The sequence below is a fragment of the Gopherus evgoodei genome, chromosome 11 (assembly GCF_007399415.2).
Source record: "Gopherus evgoodei ecotype Sinaloan lineage chromosome 11, rGopEvg1_v1.p, whole genome shotgun sequence".
NCBI classification, from domain to species: domain Eukaryota; kingdom Metazoa; phylum Chordata; order Testudines; family Testudinidae; genus Gopherus; species Gopherus evgoodei.
This window is the reverse complement of record NC_044332.1, coordinates 5,818,167-5,830,259: the sequence shown is the minus strand read 5'-3', so window position 1 is coordinate 5,830,259 and position 12,093 is coordinate 5,818,167. Positions and strand designations below refer to the sequence as shown.

At 46.1% G+C, this 12,093-nt stretch overlaps 1 protein-coding gene across 3 annotated transcripts; it reads right to left on the bottom strand.

Annotated features, from left to right (window-relative positions):
* Positions 1-228: 228 nt before the first annotated feature.
* On the bottom strand, positions 229-10,785 carry ACKR3 (atypical chemokine receptor 3). 3 transcript variants are annotated; one of them, XM_030581096.1, is made up of 2 exons: positions 10,680-10,785; positions 229-2,192 (listed from the first exon to the last, which is right to left on the bottom strand). In XM_030581096.1, the coding sequence occupies exon 2, from the start codon at positions 2,163-2,165 to the stop codon at positions 1,071-1,073; it is 1,095 nt and encodes a 364-aa protein (XP_030436956.1). In that variant the 5' UTR covers positions 2,166-2,192; positions 10,680-10,785; the 3' UTR covers positions 229-1,070. The 3 variants fall into 3 exon arrangements, with proteins under 3 accessions (XP_030436956.1, XP_030436957.1, XP_030436958.1); XM_030581097.1 differs by having other exon boundaries at positions 10,676-10,781; XM_030581098.1 differs by lacking the exon at positions 10,680-10,785 and adding an exon at positions 9,369-9,484.
* Positions 10,786-12,093: the final 1,308 nt, after the last annotated feature.

The window sequence follows — 12,093 nt, the reverse complement described above, 5'->3', positions numbered from 1 at the left end:
CTCATCTTCCAAATAGATTGTTCAAAATACCGCTCCCATCCACACCACTGCTTTTCCCCCTTAGCAAATCCCATTTGACATTCCTCTTTAAATTGTTTCTGTCTGCTATTAGCATATGAAATGATAGATAGATAGACAGATAGATAGGATGCCAGTGACAGGTCTGCATCAAAGGAAGTAAAAGGGTTAGTTGAAAAAAAAAAGAAAAGACATTAAACCACCGTTCTGTATTTTTCCAAATCTTTATTTTTTTAAAAATAACTTACAAATAGAGAGGACTCTTGGAAATAAGGTCATTCATTTTGTGCATAAGGATACTGCTTGGTGAAACACAGAAACAGGAGTTAACTGACTCTTACTTTACTGTTAATTTTAATATGATGTGAAATTATATCACAGCACTGTACATACAACTTGTTTCCATACATATAGGTATAAACCACAACATAAAGCTGTTGTAAATAAAATGTGCCCGCCAAAGTAGACACACACACATATAATACATAATCTCCATACAGCTATTAATGTCATCCTTTGTCATTCATTTTGACTATAATTGGACTAACATTCAGACTACAGCGCTCTGGATACAATTATCAGCAATACACTTCAAATACATGATAAAAATATATTTAAACTTTCAAAGAGATTTATATAAGGTACGCCAACAGCCAGAAAATAAAGTCTTGGGTTTTTAAATACAACACACTATATATATATATATATCTATATCTATATAACACATATACAATGAAACCAAGAGAGGGTCTCCTTTACACATGGGAAAAAAGCCTATCCTGAAAACATGTGATATCCGTGGTACACAATGGCTTTGTTTACTACAAATTCTCCCCCATTTGCATAGAATTTGCACCCTGGTCTCAGTCCAGAAAGTCTGGATTAGCTAGCAGTAGACAAAACAAAACACGTTAAAATAAATGCATGATTTTGGTTTTTCTCCAAACTCTAAATTTAAATTATAGTTCTTTATTTCTCTTCCAAGCTGTGAATTCATGCCCCATCAGAGACAAGTATGAAAAGATCCAAGAGGAGTCCCTGTGGAGTGGTGATCATTTGGCATTTTGCTCCAGAGCAGAATACTCAGCTTCTGATACTCTGGAAGCATCAATAAGTTTGGTGAGGCCTGTTTTGGCTGAGTACTTGAAGATAAAGGCTTTCATGAGCTCGTATCTGTAATTTCGGTTGATGAAGCTGTAGAGAATGGGGTTGATGCAGCAATGGATGAGGGAGAAACACTGAGTGACGTGAAGAGAAGCATACAGAAAGTTCTCCATTTGACAACTGAAGGGTATAAAATGAAGGACTGAGAAGATGTCGAGCAGGACAACCACGTGGTAGGGCAGCCAGCAGACAAGAAACACAACAACGTAAGAGAAAATGATCTTCCCATTGCTCTTCCTTTCTTGGTCACTGGAGGCAGAGATGGTCCTTGCAAGGAGAAAATAAAAAAGAGCAATGATAGGAAAAGGAATGGCAAAGCCCAATACAACAGAGATGAGCTCCATGCCAACCAGCCACTCTTTGAAGCTCTCCTCTGGATAGAGAGGGCGGCAGTAAGTTTCATTGTTTGAAGAGACGGTCTTCAGGTAATAGGTGTCTGGGAGAGAGACACAGAAGGCGAGAAGCCACACAAAGATGCAGATGAAGCGTCGGATGATCTTCTTCTTGCAGTTACTGGAGTTGGTGAAGTAGGCAACTGAGAGGTAGCGGTCCACACTCATACATGCCAGGAAGAAGATGCTTCCATACAAGTTGATGGAAAATATGAGGTGAGTGATCTTGCATGTGATTTCTCCCATGTGCCATTGGTTATGCTGGACAAGGGAGACCACCCAGACTGGAAGGGTGATGACAACGCACAAGTCGGCGATGGCTAGATTGAAGATGTAGAGGTGGGTTTCATAACCGGTCGCTTTGGCCTGGAGATTGACCCAGACAACCACCGAGTTGGCCACCAGCCCTATCACAAAGATAAAGATACAGAAGATAGAGAGGGTGTACAGTAAGACACTTTTATTAAGTGTGCTCGGGCATGAGAGTGTGTCCACAATGATGCAGTCTCCATTGTTGCACGTCCAGTTGCTATCAGAGAAATTTCCCACGTCCAGAAGATCAAGGATGGAAGTCAAGTCAATTGCACTCATGGCCAGTCAATTCAGAATCCAAATAACCTAAAACCAATATAAGAGTAAGAAGAAAATATCTTGGTTAGCAATGGTTAGAGTTCTCCACTACTGTCCTTGTATCAAAACACTTGTGCTATCACTCTGCAAACATTCTGTCCATTGGATGCTTTATTTAAATTGTGTCGTATCCTCATAAACTACTTTCAGTTAAAGAGAAAAGGAGAGCAAACTGGGACTGAGGAACACACAACAAAACTCATCTGGTCTGCAAAAGAGAAACAACGTTGGCTTTTTGTGTGCTTTTTTATTAGTCTGTGTATGACATCATCAGGTTGGCTGTAGTCCCTGGGTGTGAAATCCACAAAGTACACCGTGGCCAAATAAATGTCACGCGACTGACTCGGTCTTCTGCAACATAAAAGATGATGCTATCACTTTTAGCAAGGAAATCTTTAAGCCATTTTATCTGCACTCCCTCAAGCATAGTAGAATTGCTCTGGCTGAGAGAGTACTGTAAAACAGTTACCACAGGTTCTGTTAAGCATCACATCAAGTACAGCTCCAGATGCATTAAACAGAAGTGTAGACCTCAGACCTTTGTACTCTCCTTCCAATTTCAAATTTCAATCCAGGCCCCCCTCAATTACATATAATGAAGCATCCCTCTGTGCTTAACAATTGTGATGTAGCTTTGAGAGAACTGGAGCCTTACTGCTGTGTAACTTAGAGTGGCAGGACTCATTTTTCTTTTTTAGACGAAATCTTGGAATTAAGAATACGCTCTCACCCCAGCTGCTAAAGTTCAGCCTTTCTCTCAGCACCGCACACTTTCTATTTATGTGCTTTATTATTATTTTTGCTTCAGCAGTTCCTCCGTCTGCAGAGTGGATAACGAAGTGAGCTATTTGTTACGTGTATTGCCAGCAGAAGGATGGGACCAACAGAATGCTACAGCTTTCCACAAAATCCTGGACACATTGTGGCAGTTACTGCCAAGCATCTGGAGTGGCAAAAAACCCTGTGGACAGTACAATACCACCCACAGCAGCAAGTCAGCCTTTCTAAGACCTTGTCTATGTGCTGGCTCCCAACATGGCTGGCTGAACCAGGGATCTCAGGAGATAAAAGTATGAGTATCTATCGCATGCGCTAAAAGACCAGGCACAATAGGAGGAACTGTAACAGACTCACATCCATTGTGGATCAGGCAGACAGAGACATTTAAATGCACTGATCAGTGTGTTATATCTACACTACACTTAGATTTAGCCCGTTTCAGCCAGGCACCAGTTTTGTTGCACCAAACCCTTAGTGTAGACTGGCAAAGCCATGATATGAACCCGGAGTAAATCCTCCTGTAGTTTCCCTGTTCTCCACTAGGGGCTTGCACGGGCGGAGCAATACCAATGGCAGAAACCAGGGCTAATTCAAAGTATAGACAAGACCTTTAGGAGGCTGCTGAAGCCACAGATCACCATCCAGGAACTACATCAATGTGCAGCCAGGAAATGGGCAGGGAAGGGTCTCCACAAGGAGAAGTGAATAGGGATTTAATGAGATGCCCCACATCTTTAATAGCCCTACTGGATATGCTAGCCATCATCCATCTTTGTGCATATGCAGTAGCAGCAGCAGAAGGCTTGAGGACAAGTTCCTTGGAAGCAAAGGGTCAGAGCTCTCCAAAGTGATTATAGATTCTTGCTCTGAGCTCCAGGTTTTATTTGGGGCTTAAAATGAAACCATTCCAGTTAGTTGCCATGAGTGTGAAGCCAAGACCAGGAGCAGCAGCTATGCCTGGGATCAGCCAGAAGGAGTGAGGGATTAAGGGCAATTGGGACCCAATTCTCCTCTCACTCATTGTGGTTTCGCCCCAGTCAGCCTAACTCCCCATGGCCTGCAGTTGTTTATGGTAGCATACAATGAGCCTGAAACCTGAGCACTGGTGAGAGGGAGCGCTGAGGCCCAGTTTGGGAGCGTCCTATATGCACTTAGCACTAGGGTAAATGACACCACCAGGAACAGGGCAGTGGAGAATTAGGCCCGCTGGTTCCAGTGGAGCTACCCGCGCTTTATAAAGCGGTGTCACTGAGAACAGGACAAAGGCCTCCATCTGCATTCAGCTGAGCGTGCTCTGAAATCACAGAGCTCTGCTGTCACAAGAGAACAGACCCTTCCGCAAGCCATAGGGATGCTACATACCAGCCTGACAAGAGGAAAAAGGAACAACACTGGATGTCATACCAACTCCTTCCTAGGGCACTGGCGTAAGTGGTGGGCAGAAATACCTGGGTGGGGTTACTGAGGGAGAGGATGCAGTGCTGCCCCTCCAGGCCAGGGCAGTAATTAACTGCCACAATCTGGCCCAGACTGTGTGGAAAGGAGTGTTGTTCTGCTGGTCCCTTCACTTTAAGATGTAGCGCTTTCATTTACTCCCTCGGCCCACTTGGCCGGGCTTTAGAAGCAGGCCTCCTGGGCAGGCCCAGAGGGGTACTACACCAGGGTCAGCTGGACAAGAAATTCCTCCATCTTTGCCTCACTTCATGGCTTTATTTTATGTTTCCTTTCCTCTTCTCCCCTTTAGGACAGAACTGTTTTCTGACATTTAAACATCTTGGATTGTTGCCAGGCCCAAGGGTTGGGGTTTTATTTACACATACGCAGCCTCTCCCATTAAAGGAAAAGGATGTAGCTATGACCCACTCCTTCTGCTTTTTGCTGCTGCCTTTGGGGCAATATTAATTTGATTTAAGAAACTGTTACGGTGCCATGCCAAAGAGAGCATTTACACGGCAGTCCGCATTTGTGACCAGCCCTGATCTCCCTCTCTCCTCGTTAAAGAAGCTTTCGGATCCAGGGGATGCTTCAGCAGGGTTTGTGGGGCCTGCTACATTGCAAGAACTAACAAGGGAAATCAGCCCCACGTGAGATAACATTAGGCTGCTCGAAGCACTACTCTGTTGGGGACTGAAACTGCAAGGAGTGCATGAGGAGAGCCTGGCCCTGCAGGGAGGTAGTTGCTTGCGTACAAAGCGCAGTTCAGGTGGCAGTGGGAAGTACACCTGAGGGCCCCCTCCTTCCCATGAAGGTCTAGCCTCCTCTTTGAGGCGCACTAACTCTTCTCTTTGCATTCTATGCAGTGCCTGTAGCAGTGCTATCAGGAGACCCGAACACACTGATTTCCACAGCGGACAGGTCATTCCTTTCGCTAGAGAGAGTCTGGAAAATGAAATCCTCATTGCTGCATAGGTCAGAGGAGATTTCTCTCTGAGCTTGTTATTTAAACACTACAGCTTGGCACATACCCAGAACTGAATGGAAACCGGCAAGGAACACAGCTCTTCGAATAAGATCCTGTCCTCTATGATTAGCCACAAAGAGCAGTTCCTCCAGTACTGGGTACTGTACAGTACAGCTTCGTTTTGCTGAAGCGAGGCTGTCCTTATTAAAACAATGGGTTACTTTTTTATTTAACAAGGCCCGTTTCGCTCCCAAAGCTCTGCCTTCAGAATGTCCATGGGCTAGAAGGATGATGGTCCATGTGCACTTCCCACTGCAAAAGGCATTAGCTCCCACAGGTGTTACTTGACTCCTGTAGCGTAACAGCCGCAACAAACAGAGAAGCCTGCAAAACACAGTAAGCCAGATCCACCCCCAGAAGTCAATAGAGCTACATTGATTTACACCCTCTGAGGATCTGGCCCAACAAGTCCCACTCACTCTAAAGGCAGAACACGTCTCATTTCACACAAAGAGAATCAACTCATCACAGAGCGAGAACAAATTGAAGACGATTCATTCAATGATTCTTCCTTCTCCATCACGGGGAAGGACAGTCCAGTGGTTAGGCACTAGCCTGGGTTCAATCCCCTCCCATGCCCCAAACTTCCGGTGTGTCTTGGGCAAGTCTCTCTGGGCCTCAGTTCCCCCATCTGTACAATGGGGAGAACAGGCCTGCCCTGCCTCTTAGGGGTGTTCTGAGGATAAATGCATTAAAGACTGTGAGATGCTGTGATGGGGGCCAGATAAATACCATAGACAGGAGCCATTGGGTTCGAGTTTTCCCAAGTGCTGAGCAATCGTAGCTTCTGCTGACTTCAGCTGGACTTCCAGCTGCTCAGCAATTCTCAGAACAGGCCACCACAGTTTTGTAATAACCACTGTTATTGGTGCAAAGGACAGGGAGAGAGAAAGCTCATGCTGACCTCTTGATTTATTCTGACATGAAAGTCAGAGGGCACAAGACAGAGGTTTCCCTGCACTTTGCTGTTATGGCATCTCAGGAGAGGCCGGCCTCTGCTGGAATAAATCAATCATTCTGAGCCCATCTGCCTTGGAAATTTTGCTGAGGATTTCTCAGCTACATCTGCCAAAACTATCCACCTGCGTGTTGTGTGTTTGTGAGCCAGCTGCCAAAGATGGGCCAAATCCCTCTCTGGTGCTACGCTGTCGAGATCAGGGGAGTTACAAGAGCAATGCGTTTGGTCCGAGGAGACTAGAAGACTTAGTTAAGACAACACTGGCTTAAAGCCACATGCCCCAGTGAGTTCCATGTGGAAAAATCAGCATATAAAACTTCCTATAGAGAGGCTATCTCATCCTCAGCACGAGGCTGTGAATAACCTTAAGTTTGCATAGGAAATAAAGTCCCCAATAAGATCTTAGCCAGGGGACATCTCGGGGAGAGGGCTATAAATAAAAAAGCAGTCTGTTTTCAGCGACCTGTCATTCCAAGTCAAAATGTTAAAGTTGCAGTTGCTAGCACGATTATGGGAGAATCTGTGCTTTCGTTTTTTAAAAACATTTCAAGGCCTCATGGTTGTGGAGAAAAGTTTGAAAATGTGACCCCTGTATGCCTTAGTCCCTCAAAACCCAGAAAGCAAACAGCCCCCTGACTTTAAAAAAAAAATCTCATGATTGTTAAGCCAAACATGTGATTTGAAGGGGGGTCTGACTCATGATTTTTGAAGAGTGGGGATTGGCAATACTGCCCCAATTCAAAAGGATTTACCTTTGGGTCACGTTTACCCCTTTTGTAAAACTAGCCCCCCTCCCCTCACACACACACTGCTTTGGATGCCTAAAAAGCAGACTGGAAGGCATCACCTGATCTAGGGAGATATATTAATAGTTGAATGAACGGTTGACTTCACAAACTAAGACACTGATCCAAGTTAACTCTCATCAAGTCTGAAGACATCATCCTCATACCATTAGGAAGCCTCTAAGGTTACTTGTAAGCAAATGTAATCTAAGACAACCCAAGGCAATGCATGGTGTTAGGTCATCAGGGTCACAGAAAACATACAGGGTAACTATCCCCTGTTGAAATGTAAGCAAAAACGGGAGTGTAATATCCCTTGAAAGCAGAGAGCTTAAACTGATCTGAGGACTCTATGGCCACCTGCCACCTCTGAGCCTAGACTAGCAAGGCTGGCTGGTCTGGTGAGCCAGCTAAGCCAAAAACAATGCGACCTTGCCCACTCATTAAATAATGACCCTCGTGATCTTACTGCATGCAAATTAGGGCTGTCCTGTACATCGGGCGAATCTTAGCAGGCCACTAGCCCTTTGCCCTGTGTGTGTGAGTACCTCCATGTGTGCATCTATATAAACCCACAGCCCCACTCAGTGATAAAAGAGCTCCATCTAGAAAGCTGATATGGTCCATTGTGCTCAAATCCCCAACTGGGGAGGAGCTGCTGGAATTGAAATCCTGACAGCTATATTCAGAGATTACAGCATGCAAAGGGCCAGTCTGTCTGTCGTCTGGGATTGGCTGTGTACCGAGAGCTCAGATTCCCATCCCGATTAGTTTCGGGGGTGGGGGGTGGAAAAAAAGCCCTCAGTGAGGCTGACTAAAGCCATTTGACCCTTTCCGGGTTCAGCTTGCTTTTTACACACCACGGTGGAAGGCTGCGAACTGATGTCACCTTACATTTAAAGGAACAATCCGTTTTAAATTAGAGAGCTCAATACAGGAGAAGAGAGTAGCTACCCGACCCATCAATATACACTGGACCCCTAACAAAGAGTTGTTCTGAGATTTCTTCAAGCTATCTCTGGTCTGCAATTCTGCAATCATTCCCACTATCTGTGTCTCAGCCGACCAATTCCAGACAGCTTTACACTCCCCTCCCCTTCTTTCCTCTCACTCGCTTTCTTTGGGCTGATGAGAACTATCTGCTATGAAGAAGCATTTAGGCAAGGTACTTTTCGCTGTCCTGCTTGATAGAGCCATCTACCCTGGTATTGAAAACCCTCAGCCATCACTGTATGGGTGTAATATCATTGTGTTAATCCTTCTTGTGTCTTCCCAGGGTCTTTTCTGGTTCGGTGTTTAGGGCCCGATCCTGGGAACACTTACAGAGTCTGACACCGGCACTATACTCAGTGGCAGGTGTTTGCAGGATCAAACCCTTCGCCTGTGAAGGCTCACTGCAGGCACCCTCTCCGCTGTGTCTCTAGAGAAGGGCCAAGCATGCTGTCAGCACTTACCAAACAGCCACGCTGTTCCCAGCCACACCACTGGAGATCCATTAACTTCCACGGAGCTACTCTGGATTTACACCAGTGTACAACTGAAAGCAGAACTAGCCTCAGAGTTAACAGGGGCAGGAAGATATTGTTGCAATCACCACCTCTTCAAACCCAGGGAGAGGGAATTTCTCCGTCTGCCAAATGTTTGCATTGCACCATCAATACGCCTGGCCTTTAAAGTCCCTCTCAGACAAGCGTGGACAGTGGCTATGCATAATACTTTTGAGAGAGATGCTGGAGCACATATAAGCAGCTTAGATACAGTTATGCTGCTCACTTTGCCTACCCTGCTAGCCTGCGTTCTCTTTCCGTTTGTGTTAAACCCAAGCAGCTCCTGCATTCTCCCAATGGATGGAAACAGTTTATGCCTGAAACAGTCGCACAAAAAACTACTGTTCAGAGTGTAAAGGCATCTCAAATCCAGAAAGCCGATGGGCCCCCATTAGGAGATATTTATAGATCCTCTGAGGATTGCTGCTACGGGGGCCTTCTCTCTGTATGGTGTGAATTACTTCATAGAACAACACCGTACATCTTTAGGTCTGATCAGTCTGGCAGGGGAGGGGGTTGCTTTTCATTCCACAGAATTCTTTTAGGAGCACGGGGGGATGACTCTCCCACACACCCAGGTTGGGGGGAATAGTTGGGGTTTGCAATATCATTTTACATTTTTGCATCCAATACCTGCTGTATCTCTTACTCCAACATTTCACCCCAACAATGGGGAGAGAAGTGCTAACCCTGCTTTAGAAGCCTGGGGAATGATTTTCTCTGGAAACATTCCTAAGGTGAAGGATGAACTGCAAAAAAACCAAAAAAGATAAGCTCCCTCTTACGGGCCCGATCCTGCTCCCAGGGGAAGTTGTGCCCGGCAGGACTCCCACGGGAGGCGAATCGGGCCCCCTGCTGGTGAAAAGTTGCCAAGAGGCCCCAGCAGCGCGGTGCTTTCTCTGCAGCGCGACGCACCCTTCCTTCACCCCCACGTTGTGCTTTCAGAAAGGCACAGACACAAAGGCAACATCTGCGTCCGAGAACGGACAAAAAGCGACCACTGCTGCCCTCCGATGCACGTTCCCGGGCACGTCCCCAAACGCCTCCATAAACCCTTGAACGAGGCACTCTCCCATTCTGACCCCTCATTACTCTGCTTCTCCCAGCGGGCTGGGATAACTTCACAGCTCCCCCCAGGAGTTACCCCCAGGCCCCTGCCCTGCAGCCTGTCCCACAAACTTCCCCAGCCCCCCTCAAAGGGGGCGTTTGTGGCCAGGGCATCTGCGCTCCGGTTCCTTGGTTTCCTCGCCTCTGCGGGGCGGTCGGGTAAGAGTGAAAGACACAAAGATCCAGTTCGATGAGCCCGGAGCTCACCAAGAACCAGGACTCTGTGTAACGTGGAGATCTGCAGCTTCCTGAGCTGAGCTGCCTGGTCAGCAGCCTGGGACTGGAGGGGAGGTCAGAGGTTATCAGCAGGCAGTCACCCATACCACCCGGCACAAACCCGCACCTTGCAGCTTTCAGTCTCCCCCGAGCCACTCCCGGGGAAAGAATCGCGGCTCCCACGCGTGGCAGCTTTTCCTAACAAGTCTCGGGAAAGCCGGAATAAAGTAGCCCACGCGGCTTTGCTCGCCCAAACGACCCAGGCATGTCAGTGGGTTAAGTCTGGAGGTCAGAGCCCAGGGGAGGGGAGTAGGCACTGGAGCAAGATGTGACTCTTTCCGATACAAGATCCAAACTGAATAATCGAGAAGTCAAAACAAAGCCACTTGACCCCCGCCCCCCGGGCACTGGGTTTGCCTTCCCCAGCCCCACTGAGAGAAGGCTGCCCGCCTTTGCAGTTCAACACTCATTTCCAAGGCAGCTCTCCGATGCCCCCCACCTTTCCCAGCCTTGGTGCATTTCCCCCCTAGAGCAGACACGTGTTCTGCCCCAGGAGTCCCCCGCTGTCCCTTTCTCTCGCCCTGCCCTGCAGTGCAGAGCAGAGATCATTGCCTTACCTACCGGCTGGGCTTTCCCCCTCCTCCTGCCTTCAGACCCTGGCTGCAGAGCAGTTTTCAAGAGACTGAGTGCTCTTTCCAGCTGCCTCGCTGTTATATACACCGCAGAAAAGCGCCTCTAGATGGCAGCTTTGTAAGTAGGTTTCTGCCCAAAATCCTTGGGGCGGGGAGGTGGAAAGTTGAGGCTGGATTGTTGTTTCCTGCCTGGGCAGTTCTGCACAATCACCTCCCTGGGAAAGCCGAGTACAGCTGAGGCAGGGTCCCTCTGAATGGGATCTGTCACCTACATCCAGCTAAAAGCCCCAAAGCCAACATTAGCCTGTCTCCTTCAATTATCAAATGTTTGTCTTGTCTTGGGTGTCTATAGATCTTTGATCCCTTTAACAAACATGCACACACGAAAAGGTGTATTTCCTAACTCTGCTGAAGACTTTGATCTTAAGGCCAATTTCTTGAAATCTTCAAAGCCCACTGTGTTGTGTGGCTTTTCTGTATATATATTTTTAATTTGTTTGTCTGATCACCACTTTTGTAGAGTACAAATCACATTTACAGTTTCAGTACAGCCCAAAACACACTTCAGGAAAGGGCCCTTAAAAATCTGAAAGACATTTGTATTTTCATCTGTGAAGAAGCCCAAATTCGAATGTCTAATTCTAATTTCAAGTGCTAATGTTCTTTCCCTGGCTGATCTAAGATAAATATTTATGTTATTGTTGGATATTTGTTTTTCCTGTTCAGAAAATGTTTGGGTTGTTTTTTTTTTTGACATTTTATTCCAAGATACTTCAGCTTAAAAGAAAATCACCTTTCCATCCATAGGAAGCAACAAATTTGGGGACTGGAACCATAATTTCAAGTGCAAAATATTCCAACAAGTGATATTTTTGTGCTTTAATTTTTGGTGCCCAATTAGAGACACCTCATTTTCAGAGAGTATTTAGCGCCCTTCCTCCAAATTCAGGTCCCTTTACAGTTTCCCAAACTGGGCAACTAAAATCATTAGTCACTTAAAAATTTAGATCAGAGAATCTATAATTTAGCTTTTTAAAAAATCAAGCCATGGCAGCTCTTCAGACAAGATGATTGAGATTTTTTTTTAACATGAAGATAAAAATAAAATTCAAAGCAGTCTTTACTGAGATAACACTTTATAGGGTTGTTCTGAAATAAACTGCCATCCAATTCTATTTTGGCTCCTAAAAAAAAGCACCCTGCCCCCCCAAAAAAGTTATTTTTATACATCCACTAAAATTGACAGCAGAGATTGCAAGGTTCAGACATTATATGATTAGAAAGACTCCACCCAGAGGCGCTGGAACAATTTGTATAGTGGGGTGCTGAGAGCCATTGAACCAAGCCGCAAATCCTGTATATAATGGAAACCATTTCAAGCCAGGGGATGCAGCAGCACCCCC

What these genes read in the sequence shown, in the direction of transcription:
- ACKR3 (XM_030581096.1), bottom strand. Translation starts at nt 2,165, where the DNA reads ATGAGTGCAATTGACTTGACTTCCATCCTTGATCTTCTGGACGTGGGA.